The 20,974-nt window shown below is 59.0% G+C and overlaps 3 protein-coding genes across 4 annotated transcripts in view; 1 reads left to right on the plus strand and 2 right to left on the minus strand.

Moving 5' to 3' along the window:
• DNHD1 (dynein heavy chain domain 1) overlaps positions 1-11,936 on the minus strand; it is a 44,538-nt gene extending 32,602 nt beyond the window's left edge. The window contains 17 exon segments of the mRNA XM_026721597.2: positions 249-465; positions 555-646; positions 803-1,001; positions 1,292-1,419; positions 1,515-1,791; positions 2,247-2,372; positions 4,361-4,518; positions 4,601-4,844; positions 7,536-7,804; positions 8,059-8,146; positions 8,306-8,449; positions 8,615-8,866; positions 9,961-10,117; positions 10,198-10,308; positions 10,439-10,642; positions 10,946-11,122; positions 11,206-11,936. Coding sequence (XP_026577382.2) covers positions 249-465; positions 555-646; positions 803-1,001; positions 1,292-1,419; positions 1,515-1,791; positions 2,247-2,372; positions 4,361-4,518; positions 4,601-4,844; positions 7,536-7,804; positions 8,059-8,146; positions 8,306-8,449; positions 8,615-8,866; positions 9,961-10,117; positions 10,198-10,308; positions 10,439-10,642; positions 10,946-11,122; positions 11,206-11,912 — 3,550 coding nt within the window. The 5' untranslated portion in view covers positions 11,913-11,936.
• Positions 11,937-13,266: 1,330 nt separating this feature from the next.
• TIMM10B (translocase of inner mitochondrial membrane 10B) lies at positions 13,267-14,601 on the minus strand. The gene is made up of 3 exons (XM_026721613.2): positions 14,485-14,601; positions 14,297-14,392; positions 13,267-14,190 (listed from the first exon to the last, which is right to left on the minus strand). Exons 1-3 carry the CDS (start codon positions 14,521-14,523, stop codon positions 14,020-14,022), a joined length of 306 nt encoding a protein of 101 aa, XP_026577398.2. The 5' UTR covers positions 14,524-14,601; the 3' UTR covers positions 13,267-14,019.
• ARFIP2 (ARF interacting protein 2) lies at positions 14,582-19,103 on the plus strand. Of its 2 annotated transcripts, XM_026721611.2 has the most exons (9): positions 14,582-14,655; positions 15,119-15,226; positions 16,020-16,128; positions 16,444-16,539; positions 16,678-16,811; positions 17,135-17,356; positions 17,751-17,908; positions 18,009-18,183; positions 18,287-19,103. In XM_026721611.2, exons 2-9 carry the CDS (start codon positions 15,128-15,130, stop codon positions 18,440-18,442), a joined length of 1,149 nt encoding a protein of 382 aa, XP_026577396.2. In that variant the 5' UTR covers positions 14,582-14,655; positions 15,119-15,127; the 3' UTR covers positions 18,443-19,103. The 2 variants fall into 2 exon arrangements, with proteins under 2 accessions (XP_026577396.2, XP_087792975.1); XM_087936849.1 differs by lacking the exon at positions 16,444-16,539.
• Positions 19,104-20,974: the final 1,871 nt, after the last annotated feature.

The raw sequence follows: 20,974 nt of genomic DNA on the forward strand, positions 1-20,974 counted from the left end.
GCCCAAGGAGAAAGTCCCAAACTAAGCACGAGGTTCCCCTTCCCCCGCTTTGTGTGAGGGGTATGGGTGAGGAAGGTCCCCACCAGAAAAAAAGTAGCTGACGGTGGACCTCAAGGCCGCTTCCCGTTCCCAGAAAGGAGGGAGACAAGCGGAAGGACATGGAGGGCCCTGGTAAATAGCTACGGGCCCCCTCCTCCTCCCTGGGTCCACGCTCAGCCCAAACACACCGGCGTCATTCAGGGCCTCACCTGACAGCACAAAGGTGCCACTATCCTTGGAGATGTATTCAAGCTTGGCTGCGCGCTGGCGGCCACTAGTTGGTCGCCGGAAGCGTTCCGGCTGCGGTTCCTGGTAGGGCACGTTGAGGATGAAATTGACGAGGCGGAACTGCTTCTCCGCCCAGGCCCTCTGGAGACGCAGGAGTGTATCTCTGGCGTGATGACGGCTTTTCTCATGGGCATAGACCTGGAGGCCAAGGGAGAGGGCGGCTTGAGCCCAGTCCTGCCCAGCAGGAGCAAGCGGCTTCCCCTGCCCAGTCCCGTCAAGCCGCTCACCCTGAAGATGGCATCGCTATATTCCAGCAATGGGTAGGAAAGGAGCTGGCCCAGGGTGAACTGCATATTCATTGGGCACTTGGCACCCATGACTGAAAGAAAAAAGAAAACAGAGGACAGCCAAAATCAGCCGTCTGCCCTCTCCGGCCTGGGCACCTTCCCCGCCAACCCCCCTAATTCAGCCCCCCGCCCAGAGCCATCCTGCAGGGCGCAGTTGAGCTCCTCCGAGGGCCGCTTCGGCCCCTCACCAGCGAAGATCTCCTTCCAGCAGCTGAGCTTAAGGAAGTGGCTGCCGAGCTTCAGGAGCAAAGGCAGGTACTTCTGGAAGTTGGCAATGGCTGAGAGGCAAGCCTGCATGACACGGTGGTGGCTGGGCAGGGAGCCCTCCAGGCTGGCCCCCTCCTTCTGCCACTCCTCCGTCTTCTCCAGGGCCAGAGGGGTGCTGAACTGCAAGCGGGGAAATGGGGGAGGGGAAGGGGAGGGGGCAGGTCCATCAGGCTGAGAGGCCAAAGCTGACTCACTTCCTGACTCTTCTCGGCCTGGCCAAGTTCCCTGAGGCGACTGGGCGGGCAGGGGATTAACACCGTTTGTCCAAATAAAATGATTTCTTGCCTGGAATGGCATCCCGGCTCTAAAGGACCCCCAGAGGTCACTGCCAGAGGGGAGCTGGCATTGGGGATGTCAAAGGGTGGGTGGGTGAGGACTCTGGCCAGCTGCATCTCCGCCTCCACCTTCACCTTGATGAAGGCCAAGCACTTCCACTCCGTGATCTGCTCAGAGACGATGCGGAACAGCTGCCAGACGCGGATGTGAATCTCAATGACCTCCTGCTGCCTGGTGAGGAGAGAGAGGTCCGTGCGCCCCCCTGCAAAAGGCATCAGAAGACCCCTGACTCACCTGTGACATGCAGGTGAACCCCCTCCCCACCCCCTGGCAGGACTGGGACGGCAGCTCCCCCACCTGTCAGAATCCGCTGCGAGTGGCAGAGGTCCGTGACACGTCCCACCAAAGCCTGGAAGCGCTGCAGGAGCCGGATCAGCTCGTCCTCCATGACACGAGGGTTCTGGGCCGGGTCCTGGAAGTGGCCTAAAGTAACTGTGGTCAGCAGCTCCTGGAGCTCCCGAGTCGCGTCCTGGAGGGAGCTGCTCAGCTCCTCAATGATGCTCAGGCGGCGTGAAACAATGAAGTCCGAGACCTCCCGCTGCTGGTACACGAAGGCATCCCAGGTGTCCAAGAGCTAGGACGGAGAGAAGGCTCAGGCCCTGAAGGGCCCAAGGAGCAAGGGAGAGGAGGGGACAGCAGCTGTCACCCTGCCCCCAACCAAGAAGGACGGAGCCCACAGGGGAGGCTGAAGAGTCTTGCCTCTTGCTGCAAGAGAAGACGCAGAGCCCCACCCACCCTCCTGGGGAGAAGGAGCCAAGCAAGAATGTGCCGCTTCTGGCTCTCTCTCTGCCCCACCCCCATTGTTCTGCCCTGAAGGGGAAGACCAAGGAGCCAGGGAGAGTTCGGTGTGTGTGTGTGTGTGTGTGTGTGTGTGTGTGTGTGTGAAGAAGGGCCAGTGAGCCTCCACTCTGACCTCTTTGTCTTCAGCTGACCCTCTTGAGAAACACGGCTTCCCTTTGCCCCAGCAAGCGCTTCCCTTGCCGGTTGCCCAAAGGGCTGGTTCTCCGAGGGTTTAGGAGGAGACCTCACCGTGTTTTCCAGGCTTTCTTCACTGGGGCTCAGAGGGCGATAGCACTGCTGGATGACGTCGCTGAGGGCCCGCACGTAGTCCACGTATTCCTGCAGCTCAGCCATCTGGCCTTGGTAGTGCTCCAGCTGCGGAGGAATCAACCAAAGCCACAACTCGCGACTACTCCCAGAGTTAGGGCCAAGAGATTGACACTCCGACTCCCACCCATTTAAGCCCTCTACAGAATCTGCCCCTCCCTCTTTTGCTGCAGCCCTCGAGGATCCGCCTTGGGTTGGACATTCACCCCAATCCCCAATTCCACCCCAAATCTTATGATGAATTTCCCGATCTGATTTCCCGATGGCCTACGGGGCCTGCAACAGAGAGTTTAGCGGAGAAGAAGCATAAGGCAAAATCGCCCCAGGTGTGGAGAGCAACGCAGGATCTGAGCCACCGGCCCCTGGGACTTCCCTAAAGGATCCCTCAGCCCAGGCCTCCAGGGGATTTTCCCATTTGTGTACACCAAGAGGAATCTCCCAAGGTTGGCCTGGGGGCTTAGCCTGGGGGCTCGAGAAGGGAGTAAGAACGAAGCGGACCACAGAATCCAAGGGCAGACCGCCCCGCCCCCGCCCAGGGCCAGAATCCCCTGCAGGTGGACCTGTGGCTTCTTGAGGGCTCCATGCCTCCCGAGGCAGCCCGTTCCGTTCTGGAGTCATTCATAACACCAGACAGTTAGCTCTGGATTGGCTTCCTCCTACTCTGAGCTCCTCGCTCCTTGCTCACAATCTACCCCGTTGTCCAGGTTCCTTTAAGGTATGTTATCAGGTCTCCTCTCCTTCCGATTTCCCAGACCTGACTGACGTTGGGAGAGATTCTCGGCCGTCCATTTTCAGGACAACTGGACTTTCTTGTTTTTTGTCCTTCGAAGAAGCTTCTTCAGCTCTGACGGGATGGTGGGGAGCGGAAGGATTCGTATTCCTTGCAGAGAGAGCCCTTGGAGGTTTACCTGCGCCCTTGGGGTCACCTGAATGGCACTGCTGGTTAACCCTGAGGACACAGGTAAACCTCCAAGGGGAGGATTCCTCAAGTGGGAGAGCTCTGAAGCAGTGCAACCGTCTGCCTCCCCCGCAACCCCCCATATCATGGCAGGACCGACTCAAAGCGCAAAGGGGCTTTTGCAGCCAAGGGGGAGCGCCTTCCCTGGCCCCGGGGATTCCGCCCCAGGCAGAAGGGCCTCCGAGGTCTCTTCCAGCCCAGGAAGGCCTCCAGGATTCTGCTCCATCGCCTGAGGGGGATCTGAGGTTACCTGTGTCGTAAGAACGAGTTCTTCACAGATGCTGGATACTAATTTGTTTATTTTTTTGTAAACTGAAGATGGCAAACATATCTATTATTTATTTATTTATTTATTTATTCAACTATTTACATCTCCGTATTATTTTTACAAGTAACTCAAGGTGGTGAACACATCCAACATACTCTCCTCTTTTTATGTTCTCCACAGCCACCACCCTGTGAGGTGGGTTGGGCTGAGAGAGGGGCTTGGCCCAGGGCCGCCCACTTGGCTTTCATGGCTCAAGTGAACTCGCCACCTCCTCCTTTCTAGCCTGGGGCTTTCAGCACCAGACCAAAGTGCTTGTCCCTGCTGCTAATGGAGACCTACCAAGAAAGAATGGCATCCCTCGTATGCATTTTGTATAAAACTCTATACACGCACGTGTGGGTGTGGATGGGTGCGCACATATGCACACACTTTGTAAAATAAATCAGTAAAAATGTAACAGGTAGCAAGGATTCCTCAAGAATTCTCCCCTAGGCTAATTTTATTTATACACACAGACACAGACACAGAGTTCAGACCCAGCCAAGGCCCTCCACCAGCACCCCACCCAGACAACCTCAACTCACCCTCACATTCAAATCGGCATCTCTCCAGAGCCCAAGATCACAAACGCAACCCACCCAACTCTCTCCACTGTGTCTTACCTTGGTTGGTCCAATGCCCTTAATTCCTCAGGCTAGCAAGACCCTTCTAGGGAAGGCCCCTGTGTGCACGAGAGCCCCGCGTGGGAAGGGAAGATCTCTGCCACGCCTGCTCAGAAAACAGGCCTCCGCTGCCGGAAGAGGCGCCTACCTTCTGCGAGCACTTGGCAACGGTGAAGATGTCGGTGCCAACGTTCATGTACAGCTGCAGGACAGAGGCCAACTCGGCAATGAACTGCTCGCTGCGCTTGGTGGTCTCGCTCAGCAGGAGGGTCAGGATGTCTTTGTCGATGGAGGCCAGCGGGGGCACTGGGGAGAGAGCAGGGCAGGCTTCAGGGGTGCCAGCAGCACCAGAGGCCCTTTCCCCCTCCTCGCCCCAGGAAACACGTACGGATGTCCTGAAGAATGCCACCGCAGTCCACCAGGAAGAAGCGGTTGAAGGTGATGACCACTTGGGGCACCTTCTGCACCTGGACCACCCAGGTGCGCAACTTGAGGATCTGATTCACGTACTCTTCTGCCGGCAGGCCCCTCATGCTCTGCAGCTGGCTGTCGCTCCAGCTGTGCACGTACTGGTAGATCTGGCTCAGCCAAGAGTACTCTCGGCAGAGCAGCTGCGTCTCTGCCAGCCCAGCCTGTGGGAAGACGGAGCACTCGGCCACAGGCTCTTCAGGTGGCAGGGGCTCTCCTGGTGGAAGGAGGCCCGGGGAGAGGGGAGGGGGGGACGGTTGCTCAGTGGGGAAGGAAGGAAGGCGTCCTGGCACGCCAAAGCCAAAGCCGGAGCCAGGCGTGTCCCTCAGTTCCTGGGCTAAATTCTTTTGGGGAGGGGTTGTTGTTGGTTTTTTTTGAACAATATCCTGAATCAAACTAACCTAGCAGGCTGGGTGCACAGAACATAGTCAGTGATACAAAAACAAACCAAGTTAAAACTATCTAGGCCAATTCTGCCACCAAGCTTATATTAATCCGGTTAAGCCTGTGGTGTGAATATACTACACGTACTCAAATTCTACACATAAAACGAACAGGTAAAAACAGTTCATAAACCTATGCAGAAACGTAAACCTGCAAACGCAAAAGTCAGCATTTAACTTAAAACTAACATCTATCACCCACTTCTGCCCTTCACTTTCCTCACAAATCCATTAACCATTTTTTATTCTTTTATACTGCTGTAATCGCTATTGAAGTTTTCCATTATTTTCCCTTATTTAATGAAGAAAACCCTTCACCGTCAAGCTATTTTTCTCCATTCTTAAACGTAATGCATAAGCTGGCTCCATATTTCTTTCGCGTTAGGCTTGTACCTTGGCCCTCTCAGCTGTGTCCGTAATGTTAAACATCCAGTCAATGTCTGAAACTTCCCCCCCTCCCCATTTCTACACATATAATAATACTCTTGCCACAGTTGTCATAGACAACAATAAGACACACTTCGCTTTTTACACAATTCTTCTTCTATAAATCCTGTAATCCTTGTATAAGCAGTTCTGGTTTCATCTGAAAAAGGATTCCTATTATTTTCACCAATATCTGATGAGTCACCCACCTAAATTTTCTAGCCATTTCACCACACAGGTTAATAGATCCCATCCTCTTTTTACACTTCCAACATTCACTCGAAATTTTTCTGTACGTTTTGGAAGTTTTAAAGGTATCAAATATCATCTTTGCATCATTTAAGAAAACATTTCTCTTAAATCATCATACAGAGTAAATTCAATATTGCAGTCCACGCTCTCCCCGCAAATATCCCTGCCGATACCGTGCCCAAAATTGAGCATCCGTCTAATGTTACACTCTTGTTCAGCTTCCGTGCCATATTTTAACAGCCATTAATAAATTCTTGTGATTATATGTTTGTCTTCTTTGCCTACTTCTATTTCAACCTCGCTCACTCCTACCTATGCTTTCTGGTTTCAGATCTTCTTCAAACTGAGGCAAACCAGGCTGGATTGATTATACCGTCTGTACTTAACTCATGACACACGTAGCCCAGCGCTCAGAAGGAAAGCCAAAACATCGATCCCCAAAGGAAGCCTATGGAAAGATCACTTAGACAGAGAGCGGAGGCTGGACCCTCCCTGCTCAAACATGCTTGTCTCACAGGTGTGCGCAGGTAAGGGCCTCCCCAGGAGGAGAGCTCCTCAGAGGAGCTGCTTCTGGGCTGGGCTCCATAGAGGGACCCCTCTCACGGCCTGCAGGGGTGGTGCCTCTCTGAAGATAAGGGACTGCACTGCACCTGGCAGCCTCCTTTTCTCAGGGAAGGCAAGACCGCCTCGGAGCAGACCCGTGAAGGAAGGCTTCCTGAGGTACGCTGGGCCGAGAAGCCAGAGAAGCCGAGAGGAAATCCTTCATGACGCAGGCCCAAACTGGCCAAGAAGACTTCCCATTCACGGAGCTTCAGGAAAGGTGTCCCCACTGATCTTGTTTTTGTCACCTTCATCCTAGACCCCTGGATTAAAAGCAGCTGCCACGAGCCTCATGCCCCGAGGAAGAGCCCTGGACAGGCTCGACAAAGGAAGGACTCCTGCCGGGGCTCCAAAGAGGAGGAAGTGGGGACTGCAGGTACCTGGAGACTCCCGACTGAGAAGGCATCCAGTTGGCTGCCGAGTCGACCGAGGGAACCTCTTAGGTAACTGTTGCTTGGTACCACCTGGCCATTTGTACACAGAGCTAGTAGTCCTGGTTGTGCCTCCCTCTTCCTCCTCCTCCTCCTTTACTTCCTCTTTGACCGCTTCGGGTGTCTTCAAACTCTACAATTCTTAGCTCCAGAAGGCAAAAGTTTCTCCTACTGACACAATCAGCAGAGCCCATTTTCCCCTTCCCTGCCTTTCCAGTCTGCCTCCCTGGGCCGCCAGAACGAAGGAGGGGCACCTGAGCCAAACTTGTAGTAACTGCCAGCAGGCCTGCTGTGTTCTGGGCAGCCAGTCCTCCTCGTGAGCCAGTGGGCCCAGTATCTGATGCTCCACAGCAGGGGTACCCAATGGTCAGGAGCGGGCACATCTGCCCCTCCATCCTGCTGGGTCGCATCCTTTCACTTTCACTTCTCTTGTGGGCTCAGAACCTGAGCAAGCACCCAATGCAGCTGCTTCTGAATTGGCACAGCCTCTTCTGCGCCTCACAGCTCTCCTCATCTCCAGGCCTTCCCTTTATAGCGGGCTGGCTGTTTTAGGCTGCCTTCCTGTCGGAGGCGGCTGGGTACTGGAACCACTCAACAGTCCTATCCCTTCAACTGGTTAAGCTCCCAGGTTTCTCCGGTAGTTGTAGGGAAACATTGCCAAATTAGGCGAAGGGAGTAGGGGAGGCCCTTGGGCTAGACTCACCGTGAAGAGGTCCCGCAGTTTAGCCATGGCCCTCTGGATGATGCTGTCTGAGTGCAGGTCGGTCTCCAGCTGCTCACGAGACAGCAAAGGGTACTCGGCCCGCAGCCGGTGGCCCACCACCTGCAGCCCAATGCAGGCCTTCAGGTCCAAACGATGGAGCAGCGGAGCTTTATCACTGCACAGCACCGTCACAGACATCTGCTGCAGCTGCTCACGCAACTTGGAGATCTGGTCATGCCCGCTGGCTGGGCCGGCCACGGGGTCTCCGGCTTTGAGGAGAGAAAGGACGGGCCAAAGTGCTCTTGGTTAAAAAGGCACCTTTTGTGCAAGGCAGCTAAAGGGAAACCTTAAAACTACGGTGGACTGACACAGAGGCAGGCACAGGAGGATCCAGCCAACCCAGGAGGGTAAGCGCCCTCATCTCCGCCAAGCTGAAAAGGACGCGGCCCTTGTTGTGCCCCCAAGCAAAAGGCCTCCCTCCCTGCCCCCAAGCCATCTTCCCACAGGCTCTTTGGCTCCCCACCTGCTTGGGAGGCTGGGCGCTCTGCTTCAGGCGTCCCGGTTCTGGGGCCTGCTTGAGCTTCTGCCTTCTCGCTTTTAACCCGTGTGGTCTGTAGGGCGCAGAAAGCCAGGGAAGTTGTGAGCGGCAGCCGGTTCACATCAGAATCCTCAGCCCCACCCCAGACACCCCTCTCGGGCCACCCCACTTGGGGACCGGGGGCACATGTGGGAGATGCTGAGCCCGAAAGGCAAGGGCCGCTCTAGCCCACCTCCAGGACTGTCTCCACCATGGTTCGCAGAGCCCCCAGCAGGCAGTCTTCCAGCTCCCCACTGGAGGGAAAGACCACGAGCTGATTGTCCGCACTGAACACCAGCTGCACCCGGAGGACGGCTTTCCGGGCGGAGCCATCGGCCTGCAAGGGAAGAGGTCAAAAGGCAGGAGAGAACGCAGATGCTCTTCAGTCCTGGGAGCCAAAGAGTGGAGCTTCCCGGAGGTTTCACTCCATCTCTCCCCCCAAGCGGGGGCCTTGTCACCAACCCCCCTCCCTCCCTTCAGTGTCCCCTTCCTTGAGGCAGACCTGCATGGTACAATTGACGAAGGTGGAGCTCTCCTCGTGCATCACCGAGATGAGGGTCTGGCAGATGAGGAAGTTCACCAGCACGGCCAGGACCCCCAGCTTCTGCAGCCAGGACTCTGCCTCTCGCAAGCGGCACTGCAGCCTCTCAAACTCCAGCCGCTGCTGGTACGGGGACTCTTTGGTGAGGTACAACTTGTAGCCCTGCACTTCCATCTGCAGCCCGTGGACCATCTTGTAGGTGTCATCCCGCACCTGCCAGCATTACACCCAAAACAGCAGAACCCGCTGAGAATCCTGGGTGCAGGAATACTAGGCCAGGGTGTTGTTCATTACCACCGTAGATCCGGCCTGAAACTCTTCCAGTGCTGCAGACCGAGTCTGCCGGGGTGAAGATAAACCCGCATTTACATACCATTCAAAAGAGACAATTAAGAAGCTAGGAAGGAGACCAAAAGAACACGCCCTTCTCCAGCCGCCTATCCCAGAAGAAGCAGGGTGCTAAACACACCAGACAAACAATCAAGCAGAACGCAACCTTTCATCGAGCCGCTACCAGGAGGAACCCATATGCCCTCCAACACTGGCTGGGCAAACGGTGAACAGGGAGCAGAACCCACACTCGCTATGGTGATTAGGTGATTTATTCGGGTAACGAAACGTCTGCAGGCAAACAAGAAGCTCAGAGAGCGGCAAGGATACCTGCTCTAGTTAAACGGAGGAGCCTGTCTGTATCGTTAAATCAACCGCTGAATGGCCACTTTCTTCCGGGGCTTCTCTCAACTTCAGAAACCCCAAAAGGTGGAAGAAAAATTGGGCAGAGTAGCAGAGCCCGGCCTGCTCCACAATGGACCTCTACAAAAACGACTTTGCCAAGACGACCTGGTTTAAGATGGAAGCTTGCAAACACGTTGGGAGGTAAACCTCTCACTTGTAGAAGCCGCTGGTTGCGCTTTAACCTCTGATCAAGGAATAGTTTGGCAACACAGGAAAGAAAAAGTTGTGCGTGGGACAGGGCTTAAGAACAAATAAACCTAGGGAGCTGCGTAAGGTGTGCGCTGTCTTGTCATTTAGCGGGGACTGCTTTTCCATTCTTATTTTCCTGGAGTCTCACAGCGTGTGTGATCATTACAAACCTAATCAAGTAAATAAATTAAATTGCCTCGCTGAAATATGTTCCCCACATATGTTCAGCTCACAACCACTGACAGGCTGCATCTCCAGTGTGACATATGACAAGAGTTACAATGATTTATTTCCTTGGTTCTTGCAAATTTCTCACCCCTGCCCTGCAAACACTCCCTCCTCCCCCTTGCAAGAGCTCCTGTCCCGCTCAGGCCGAGGCTCACCAGCTCCAAGATGGAGGTGCAGAGGCAGAGGAACCTGTGAAGGAACCAGTCCGCGTTGCTGTTTGTCTGGGCCAGGGACCGCTTGAGTTCCACAAAGTTGTAACACCTGCTGGTGCCCGTTGGCAGCCAGTGAACGGCTTCCAGTTCCTGCAAGAGCCTAGGCAGGAAAGAGGGAAACCTCTGCAGAAGCCGCAAACGGGCAGAGGGACCCCCCCACCGCCTTCTCAGCATCCCAACCTGGATATGTGAAGAAGCGCTGCTCCAAAATGGGGCACCGCTTGAAGCAACTGGAGGCTCAGCTTCTCCCGGAGCTTCAAGTATTGCAAATGTTTGACATTAAAGTACCACCTGGGGATTGGGGGGGGGGAAGAGAAGTACCAGCTGAGGGAAGGCTGAGCTACATTCCTCCAAGCAACTCCCCACAGGGCAGCAGATGGGGCAGGAGGGGCACCTCCTCCACCGCCCCCAGGCCGCCTACCGGGTGAAGGCTTTGCGGACCAAGAAAAGGCGGAAGAAGGGAATGTACTGCATCAGCTGCCACAGCCTGGCCTCCCGATGCCAGGCGCCCAAGGAAAGTGCCTCGGAGCTCTCATCGGGATGCACGCACAGCACCCCAAAGGGTGAGAATACGTAGTGCTGGGGCTTGATCAGGTACCCTGGAACCGTCACTAGGTCGTAAGGCCTGCAGCCAGGGAGGGAGGAAGAACGCCATAGAAGAAACCAGGCCCTTCCCGAAGGGCCCCGGCAGGAAAAAGGCTGCAGCCCAAGAGGCTCCTGCCCAGCCGGCCGCCTACACGAGCCCATCACGCCCGTCCCCAGCATCTCCGCCGGGAGCGCCACCGGCGGCTCCACTGCAAGGTGCCCTGCGCCTGGGGAGCTCAGGCAGCCGCGCAAGGAGCAGGAGCCCGGCGAGCGGGGCCTGCCAGAGCTCCTCCCGCCCGCAGGACGCACAAGAGGCGCGGGAGCCTCGGGCGCCGCGCGGTACCTGAAATGGCGGTTCGGGGCCGTGTTCAGGTAGAAGAACCGGATCTCCCCCGCGTGGTACCTCCCGGAGAGGGCTTCGGCTACCTGGAGCCCGCTCATCGGGGCCGGCCTGTCCGCCGCGGCTGGGTGGGCGAGGGCCGGTGCGCGGCTGGAGACCGCGGGGGACGCCAGGGAGGGGCTGTGACGGGAGTGGGAGCCGGGTCAGCGGCCCAGGCGGCCCTCCTCCTCCTCCTCCCCTCCCCTCCCTCCGGCGGGGCTCACCAGGCGGCGCAGGCGAAGTCCACGGGCAGGGCGGCTGCCAGGGCCAGGGGCAGCATGCCCAGCCCTCCCTCCCAGGGGGCTTCCCGGAGGGCCAGCCGGCCGCCCACCGGCCCCACGCAGCGCTGCAGCTCCGGCAGGGAGACGGGGCGCGGGCGCGGCAGGCCGGCGGCGCGGCGGCCCCAGTCAGCGCGGAATGGGCAGGGCAGCCCGGCGAAGGCCGGCTCCGGGGCGGCGGGCAGGCGGCGGGCCTCGGCGGCCAGGGCCAGGGCCCAGGGCCCCTCGGGAACGTCCCGCATCGCCGCGCAGTCCCGGGGGAAGGCCCTCCGCAGCGCTCCCAACAGGCCCAGGTCGGCCAGCAGCGCGCGGCTCCCGCAGGCCTGGTAGCGCAGGGCGCGCAGGTAGGCGGGTAGCGGGGCGCGCCCGGAGAGAAGCTCGCGGAACGGCGCGCAGAGCTGTAGAGCCTGCAGCAGCCGCCGCCAGGCGCGCCGCCCGCCGCCCCGCAGGACCGCCCGGCACAAGGCCAGCAGCTCGGCCAGCAGCGCCTCCACTTCCCGCGGCTCCGCGTGGCCCGCCTCCCGCAGCTGCGTGGCCAGGCGCCGCCGGAGGGAGCGCGCCCAGGCCGGGTCCGGCTGCCTCGGGAAGGCTCCGCCGGGCTCCGAGGGCTGCCCGTCGGGGAGCCCCGGGACGGGCGCACCGGGCGGCTCCATGGCGGCTGGGTCCGCGTTGCTAGGGGCGCGCGCGGCGTCGCTAGGAGCCCCAACGGCCCGTCCTCCGCTCCCGCGCGACCCCTGCAGGCAGGACGGGCCTTTGGGGCCTCCAGCCGGGCCCGAGGGGACGTCCCCAGGATGGCGACATTTTGAGTTTTCTGGGTTTTTCTTTTTTAATATAGTTGTTTGACTATTACTTTATCCTACCCACATGAGATGGGAGCAGTGTATAAATCTGATAAATTCATTCCATTTTCCCTGTCAAACATCCCATCCAGAAAAACACATGTGTATCACTAACAGGATATCACAAACATGGGGAACAGGCTATTGTTCTTGCAGAATTCTAGGAGGACATGCTGGACTGTGAAGAAAATACATTGTGTTTCTAATCTCATGAGCAAGGCTGAGCATGTTGCTCCAGAGCAGAGGACTCAAGGCTCGTGGGCCAAACTCAAGGCTCGTGGGCCACATCTGGCCCACAGGGCTGCCCTGGAAACAGTGAAGGACCGCCCGTGGTGCCTCTGCCAGTGAAAATGGAGCTCTGTTTCCAGTGGCAGAGAGCTTGGGCCGCCACTGGTGCCCCCGACACAAATGACATTGACTTCCCCATGCCCCCGCTCCCCCGTCAAACACATTGGGACCATAAAAGGAAATTCACAAGGGCAGGGGGGATTGAATTAGAGTAGTGGGACATGTAATCAGGGCCAGAGAGAATATGTTCATTTTAGACACGTTGAATAAGTAGTGACAGGATTACTAAGCCAATAAGGAAAATATGGGCAGTAAATTTGTAGCAGCAATGGACTATGAGGCACACGTATTGATTTTTTTAGTGTGTCTGCTTTATCTGTGTGTGTGTCCACCCTCTTTTGAAAGTGAAGAATAAAATTGCCATTGTTTTCTCTTGGAAGTTTTGGCGGGCGATTATTTCAAAACTAGACAATGGATGCCAGAATTCACACTCCAAAGTTTCCTTACATAGATCAAAACACTGAGTGGACCTCACCTGGGGATTCTTGCTGCATTTAGCAACCCACCTTCAACTCCATATTCATGCAATGTTCCGCAGTAGATGTTCACATTGTTTTGTCTAAACTGGCAAAAGTACAATAAAGTTTGTCTTGTATGGTTCCCCCATGACCTGTAGAAGAGTAAAACTTTGGAGTGTGCATCCCAGATACTCCACAGGTGGATCCCCCTAGCCATCTATAAAGGTGTAACCAAGATGTGTTGCCGTTCTGTATAAGCCTGGTGCTGATCTCAAGGGATAAATCCCACAACTGGTCAATGTTTATACACAAAGCATTACGTTCTTGTCAAATCAGATGAATTACTAGACTCAGAAGCTGTATCGTTTCTCTATCATATAATACAATCCAAAAAACAAGACTGTGTAATTGTTGTAGAACTCCAAGTACGATGTATACCCTGAAAACGATGTAATTGTTACTGAATTTAACATGTAATAAAAAAATCCAATCCAACCAATTGTGTCTTGTTAACCCAGGCCTTGCCATTAGAACAGATCAGAAAAACGCAATGGCAAGCCACTTTTGCACCGTTGCCCCAGACATTATATGGTTACTGGAAGCCACAAAGTTACTCTCCTTTGAACAGCTCAACACATAGTCCAGAGAGTTCCGAGGTTGAAAATGGGTACGTTAATGGGTCTCCTTCCCTAGATCTTTTCAGGCAACCTGTTGGAGTCCTCCTTCAAGCACCCTGTGCACGGCCAGGCATGGTCCTTGACCAGGAACCTTCAGGTAGGAGCGTTTTAGGCTCTTCCCTCCACTTCGACTTGGGAAAGTGAGAAGCCGCCTCTGGTAAACAGCGATGGGGGCTAGCAGAGAGCTTCGAAGGCTGGGTCTCAAGGGCATCGGCCCGGGCCAGGATGTTTCTCGGCCGTGGAAAGCTCCTCCCGACCCCGCCTCGGGAAACGCACATTCTTCCGAAGGGAAGGAGCCCGTCTCAGCCCCCAAGCGTCCCTCCGCAGCCGCTACCGCTTCTCCGCCGCAGGCGAGGCCGTCGCTCGAAGGAGACCTGCGCCCGCGGGGCTCCCCAGCGCTCCGCCCAGAGCAGGCATCGCGGAGGCGGCGCAGGCGGGTCAAGAGGAGGCGGGCGGCGGGAGAGCGGCGGGAGGCGCGGGAGAGCTCCCGGCGGCCTCGTAGTCGGCGATCCGGCGCTGGACCAGGGAAGGCATCAGCTGCACGTAGGCGGCCATCAGGCGGTGGTTGGAGCGCACCAGCTTCCCGGCGCAGCCGTCCAGGCAGGCCTCCTGCGGGCAGAAGAGAGAGAAAGAGAGACGGGCGGGAGGGGCTCGCTCGCTCCCGCCCCACCCCCGAACCGGAACCCTCCCGCCCCCAGCCCCACCCCGGCCTCACCTCCTGGCGGGTCAGGGCGCGGTAGTTGAGGTCGGCCACGCACCGCTGGAAGCAGAGCTCCGTCATCCGGTTGTAGACCAGCAGGAAGTCCCGCAGCTGCAACGAGAGCGAGGCCTCAGCCGCCCGCCCGCCCGCCCGCCCGGGGGAGGGGAGGGGGCGGGCAGGGGGCGCGGGGGGGAATCGCTCACGCTGCGTAGCTGCTGCGTCTCCGGCGTGGGGTCCTCCATGCGGGCTGGGTGGGCTCGCCTCTGCTCCCCGTGACGCCACTTCCGCCGCGCCGACGTCGCTTCCTGTGTGCCAGCGCTGGGGCCGAAGCGCGCCCGACCGACGCCGGAGCCTCCGGGGCCGGCCCGCAACGGGTGAGCGGCTCCCTCGGCTCCTCCCTGGCCCGGCCCCGGGTGGCGGGCGGGGGCGGTGCCCGCGGCGCGGCCTCCTGGGGCGGAAGGGACGGCGGTCGTGGCTCCGGGCGGCCCGGATCCTGGCCCCGAAGGCGGCCTTCTCCGGGGCCGCTCTTCCCCGGCCGGCCGGAGCTGCGGGCGCCCGGCGGGGCTGCTCCTTGCCGGGGACCGAGGTCCTCTCGCGGGGCGCCCGGGGCTGTCGTGGGGGGAGGGCGGCGAGAGACCCCTCCGTCGCCAGCCTTACTCCGGCCGGCGTGCCGGTGCGTGCGGTAGGGAGGCGCCCTGGGCCCCCGGTCCCTCCCCACCCCCCGGGCTCTCCAGGAAGCGGCAGCACCGCCCCTGCCCCGGCTGAGCCCCCGGGAGCCGTCGCGCGGGGGCGGGGGCGGGCGAGCAGCTGAGACACCCCCCTTCCCCCTCGCCCCAGGCACCAAGCATGAGCGAAGGGTCCATGAGCAAGGCAGCCACCATGGAGATCCCCATCCACGGCAACGGAGACTCCAGGCGCATGGCCGATGACGACGGCTTGGAGCAGGTGAGGAGGGAGGGGAGGGGAGGAGGATGGTTGGCAGAGCAGATCCGGGATCCTTTTCCCTCTGGCCGAGGCTCCGAGAACAAGCAAGCGGCCTTGCGGGAAGGGAGGCAGGCAAAAGCAGGGAACCCACCTGGCAGAGGTCCCTGCCCGGCAGGCGTTTGGAGCCCTGGGCAGCCCAGAAAGGTGGGTGCAAGTGGGTGGAAGTTTGGGGAGGCCCCTGAGAGGGCAGAGGGTTCCAGGCCCAGCCCTCCAGTGTGCTCCTGTTTAGCCCCCTCTGAGGGAAGCAGCCTTCCACTGCCTGAAGGCCTGCCAAGCAGAAGAGGGGGGGAGGGACCGGCGGCTGGCCAGGAGCAATTCAAGGAAGGTGCCCAGGCTGTCTCGCCTTTCCTGGAGGCTCCCAAACAACGTAGAGCACACAGGGTAGCAGAATTGGAAGGGGCCTTGGAGGTCTAGCCCCCTGCTCGATGCCCCCTCAGCTCCATTCCAGCTCTGACCGCATGGAAACTCTAGGTGGGTCAGCCTCTGCTGCTGGGCGCCCTCCCACCCTATAGCTTTGGCCCCTGAGAATCCTTCCTGTCTGTCCGGGGGCAGAGTCCAAGGCCTGGGAAAAGGCCAGCTGGGCTGCACTCTGGAGCCGAGAGGCCTGAGGGGAAGCGGCTGAAGGAAGGAGGCCCTTCCTAAACCTTGGCAGTTGTGCAGTGAGGGGCGAGATTTCAGCAGCCACAAAGAGGCCACCTCGTGTCCCCTGGGGTTCTTTACAGCTGGCAGCTTGATTCTTCCTCCCCCTCCTTAGGACTTGCAGCAAGTGATGGTGTCGGGGCCCAACTTGAACGAGACCAGCATTGTCTCTGGAGGTTATGGGGGATCGGCCGAGGGCATTGTCCCCACCGGGATCATCAAAGGTCAGCATTTGCAGGGGGTGATGAGGCTGTCCGGATGGGGACCCCCTGCCTGGCCATTGCCTAGCGTTCTCAGCCTGGGAAGCACTTGGAAGCCGCCACCCCTGTGTAGGCAGCCGTGTCCATCCCCCAGGGCTCCACTTGAGGCAAGAGGGAGGCGGGAGGCTTGGGGTCTCATTGCTCTTTCGGAATGCCACCTGCCATCTCACCGCCGCCTCTCCTTGCCCCCGTGTCACGCTCATCGCTTCCCCCCCTTGTGTTCCCTCGCCCCCTCTGGTGTGGCTCCCCTCCCCTCCCCTCCGCTGCCCTCCATTCCAGGCTCCCTTGTTCCATCTCATCCTCCCCGAGGACCACTCATCTCCCCCAGCCCTTCAGCTGCCAGCCGCATGGCCAGCCCGGCTCCCATGGCCACAGGTATCGTCCTGCACGGGGCCGGCAGGGGGAACCTCTGGGGGAGTGGGGGCCTTGTGGCCCTTTCGGTGGGGAACGTGCGGGGTGGGGGCGAAGGGGGCTGCTGTCTTTCTGGTGTGCATCTCTCCTTGCCAACTGTAGGCTCCAACTTGCACCAGCCCCACCCCAACCCAGCCATGACGGGGGAGGAGGCAGCAGCGGCAGCTGCTGCCACGCGGGGAGTGGCCGTGGAGAAGTTTGACATTGTCAGGAAATGGGGCATCAACACCTACAAAGTAAGCCTCCTTTGGGGCGGGGCGGGAGGGGGCATCCCAGATCAGAGTCCCGGGCATTGCAGGGCTCCCACTGGCTCTTGTAGCCCCCCCCCCCCCGGGTCCCTTCGAGGGCCCTGGGGATGATCACCTGGGTGAGGCTGATGAGGCGGCCTGTGTCAGCTGGTGGGGAGAGGGGCTTCCTTGGCTGCTTGTGGGGACTTTGGGTGGAGGGCTCCTCCCAGGCAGCTGCCCTGCGTTAGCACAGGGCCGTTGGGCCGCTCTCCTGCAGCCACCTTTGCTCCGAGGCAGCTTGGCCCGAAAGCCAACCTCTCTTCTCTGCTCAGTGTACCAAGCAGCTGCTGTCGGAGCGCTTCGGACGTGGCTCGCGGACTGTCGACCTGGAGCTGGAGACCCAAATTGAGCTGCTGCGTGACACCAAACGCAAGTACGAGTCCCTGCTGGGCCTGGCACGGGCCCTCACCAGCCACTTCTACAGCCTCGTCCAGACGCAGCACGCCCTGGCGGACGCCTTCTCGGACCTCAGCCAGAAGTCCCCCGAGCTCCAGGTGAGCGCGCCCTCCCTCCCTCTCCCCCGGGCAGGCTTCCTTGACCTGGGGCCCTTGAGAAGGCTGGCTCGCCCCGTTGGGATGGGCAGGGGGCAATGGCGGGAGGGGGGCTCTGGGCCATCCCTCGGGTGGGGACGGCTGCAGGCAGGAGGGGGAGGAGGCAGCCAGAGGGCTCTTCTGCCCCCACCACCCACCCACCCACCGGGGGCAGAGCCAGGCTTCCAGCTTCCGGGGAAGGGCGGGGCTGGAGTGGATGGGCGAGGCGGGAGGGCTAAAAGAGGGCCCTGGGCTTCCTCTCCTCCAAAGCACCCAGAGCCCCCCAACCAGCTGCCCTTCCGTGGCCTCTGCGTGTGGGGGGGAGGGCTCCTCACCTCCTCTGGCCGCCTCCTCGCAGGAGGAGTTCGGATACAACGCCGAGACTCAGAAGCTGCTTTGCAAGAACGGGGAGACCCTGCTGGGGGCCGTCAACTTCTTTGTCTCCAGCATCAACACCCTGGTCAACAAAACCATGGAGGACACCCTCATGACGGTCAAGCAGCACGAGACGGCCAGGTGGGCCCTCCCTGGGGGCTCCAGGGGAAGGGGGTGGTCGGGGGCGGGGCTGCCATGGCTCCGCCCTGACCCTCTGCCAACCCCCTCCTCCCTGGTGCAGACTGGAGTACGATGCTTACCGCACAGACCTGGAGGAGCTCAGCCTGGGGCCCCGGGATGCCAGCACCCTCTGCCGCCTGGATGCCGCCCAGGCCAACTTCCAGGCCCACCGCGCCAAGTATGAGAAGCTGCGGGCGGACGTGGCCGTCAAGCTGAAGTTCCTGGAAGAGAACAAGGTGAGCACCTTGGCCAGCTGGGGAGGGAGGGGGAGGGGGCGGCTCTGGGCAAGGGCTGGGGTGCCAGGTGGACGCTGATCTGCCCCCTCCCCTCCCCCTGCAGGTGAAGGTGATGCACAAGCAGCTGCTGCTCTTCCACAACGCCATCTCGGCTTACTTCGCTGGGAACCAGCAGCAGCTGGAGCAGACCTTGAAGCAGTTCAGCATCAAGTTGAAGAGCCCCGGGGCCGACAAGCCCTCCTGGCTGGAGGAGCAGTGAGCAGCCCCCCCCCCCGCCGTGCTCCTCCCGCCCTTCACGGACTTGGGGGGAGGGAGGGCCCTGCCATGGGGTCCCCCTCTCTTGTGCCCTTTGGGGGGCTGGGTTAAGCCCCTTCCCATTTCAGGAGGGGGAGAGAGCTGGAGCAGCTGGAGCCCCCCATCTCTCCCCAATGCCAGGAAGCAACAAGCACTTTCTTACTCGGACGGGGGAGGGTGGCCCTGCCCGCCCCCAAGAAAGGGTCTCCGCTGGGGGTCCGGCCCCAGCCACTCTCCATCTCCTGGCCGGCCATCCCCGGCCTTGGGCCTCCACCCAACGGCCTGTTCTCCCTGGGGCCTGGGGCCTGGCCCACACCTTCAAGGAAGGCAGCTATGGGGTGGTGGTGGCGTTGGACCTTTGGGGGCTGCTCTGGGGGTGAAGAGCCCAAGATGAGATGGGCCCCCTCTTTTGGGGGCCAGGGACCAAACACTTCCTGGCTCAGCCTCTGGGGAGGGTGCGTGCGTGTGTGTGCGTGTGTGGTATGTGCATTCATCATGGCCAGTGTCCCGTATTGTGTTCCCGGTGGGGGCTGCGGGCAGGAAATTCCGGCCTTCCACCCAGCCAGCCCTGACTGACACTCCACCAGACCTCTGTAAAGATTCCCCAATAAACGGTACCAAATGGCTGCAGAAGTCTCTTTACGGGCACGGGGGGCAACCCAGCCCAGGGTGGGCGGCTCTGCCATCTGGTGCCACCCTGGCTGGCAGAAGAGGGGCAGAGCTCCCTCCCAGTCCTGCCTGACGGTGGGGCCCCGCCCCTTGGCTAGGCCCTTCCCCCTGCTGCTGCTGTCAAAGGCAACTCCCACCCAGAGGGACAGCGGCTGCCAGGGAGGAGGAGGAGCAGCTGGGAATTGCTGGTCACAGATGTGAATGTGTGTGCGTGTGCTGCGGCTGCCCCCGGAGCCAAGCCCGCCCTGGGCTGCCTCGGCAGGCTGAGGTCATGGGGCAGTCCTGCTCTGCTGCAAGGGGGGCAGGTCAGGCCAGTCCCATTCAGAGGGGCTGCTGGAGCTTGGTCCCTTCAGACTGAGGAAGGGAGAGGAGGCCCCGGGGAGGGGGGAGCATTTGGGAGGACAGCAGCCAGCAGGAATTGCCATGCGTGGTTCATGACCCAGGCTGCAGGTGGCCCATCTAGGGCAGGGGCCCCATCGCTCCTCCGCATCCCTTGGACCAACTGCTCTCACAGAGGGGGGTGTCTAGCATCAATAACTAAAGACTCAAATCTCCTAGGCCAGATCCAGGGCTGTGTGTGTGCGCGCACGCAAGCACAACAGTCACTTCATGTCTGGTCCCCCTTTGCAGCCTCGCTCATTAGGTGCAGCCAACCACCCCTCGTAGCTCCTCATTCTCCAGGATCAGGACGGAGCCTCCCCCTGTCTCCTCTGAGCCCCTGGGTTTCTCTTTCCCAAAGGAAAATTTTTACTTCTAAAGCAATTCTACTCTGGCATACTTAGCCCACAACTGTCCCCGTTGAAGGTGTTTCTTAATTTGCTCTGATCACGGCTAAGAACAACTTTGTAGGTTGCCCATGTCCTTCTCAGAGGATTGATTTATTCGACAAGACAGGACGAGAAGCAACAGATGGAAACTAGTCAAGGAGACTAGAATTAAGGAGAAATTTCTGTCCAGGTGAACAGTCAGTGGAACGGCTTCCCTGAAGAAGTTGTGGATGCTCAAACCCTGAAGGTTTTAAAGAAGAGACTGGACAACCACCCGGAATAGTACAGGGGGGAGTCCTGTTTGAGCAGGGCGTTGGACTAGATGGCCTCCAAGGTGCCTTCCAGCCCTAGGAGTCTTATGTTCTGTTCTCTGGTGCGGCCAAGGCTTCCTCAGTCCTCCCAGCGTGTGTGTTTTGGTATTTAATCCTCATTCACTCTTGTCCAGAAGTGAGTCGCTTTGACCTCGTCGCCGGTCCATCCCCTCCTTGAGCAGCACAAACATGTTAGCAGCCCAGTTTTCTTTACCATTATCTTCAGATCCAAATTCCTGTTTGTATCAGGAATTTAACCTTTACTGCATAGCAGATACTTAGCCAAAACAGGGCATTGCCCATGTAGAAATGCCCGCCTACAACGAACGCACCTCTATGGTCACCACAAGCCACCTGTGCACTTCTCCAGCATGACCATCACACCTTTTCCTGGGTGCGATTCCTAATCCCTTCAATTTCCCCATATGATTCCACGCACCGTACTGAGCAGTCAACCACCTGCCCACAAAGCCTTCCTGCATCAATGCAGTTCATTTATTAACAGCATGAGAATCGGGTATCAACTACAGAAATCGAACGGCACCAACAGAATAAAATGGAACATATCCCCCCCATGGTGAAATTAAAGTATCAATGGAAGTTGGAGGAGGCAGGGACAATGCAGCGGAGCACAGCTAAATGCCCCTGGCAGTTGTCATCCAGGTTGGTTGCTGTCCCAGAGCTTCTTGGAAAACAAGCAGAACCAGCCCGGCCAGCCTTCAGGTCCCAAAACTCTTGGAGCAAGAAGGG

Source organism: Pseudonaja textilis, chromosome 7 (genome assembly GCF_049901715.1).
Source record: "Pseudonaja textilis isolate UNSWEBS1 chromosome 7, rPseTex1.2, whole genome shotgun sequence".
Classification (NCBI taxonomy): domain Eukaryota; kingdom Metazoa; phylum Chordata; class Lepidosauria; order Squamata; family Elapidae; genus Pseudonaja; species Pseudonaja textilis.

Bases quoted from the DNA above. Each gene is read 5' to 3' on its own strand.
- TIMM10B (XM_026721613.2), bottom strand. From the start codon at position 14,523: ATGGAGGACCCCACGCCGGAGACGCAGCAGCTACGCAGC. The intron at 14,393-14,484 runs GTGAGCGATTCC...CTCTCGTTGCAG, and splicing joins AGACGCAGCAGCTACGCAGC to CTGCGGGACTTCCTGCTGGT. The intron at 14,191-14,296 runs GTGAGGCCGGGG...TTCTGCCCGCAG, and splicing joins GCGCCCTGACCCGCCAGGAG to GAGGCCTGCCTGGACGGCTG.
- ARFIP2 (XM_026721611.2), top strand. From the start codon at position 15,128: ATGAGCGAAGGGTCCATGAGCAAGGCAGCCACCATGGAGATCCCCATC. The intron at 16,540-16,677 runs GTATCGTCCTGC...TGCCAACTGTAG, and splicing joins CCCGGCTCCCATGGCCACAG to GCTCCAACTTGCACCAGCCC. The intron at 18,184-18,286 runs GTGAGCACCTTG...CTCCCCCTGCAG, and splicing joins AGTTCCTGGAAGAGAACAAG to GTGAAGGTGATGCACAAGCA.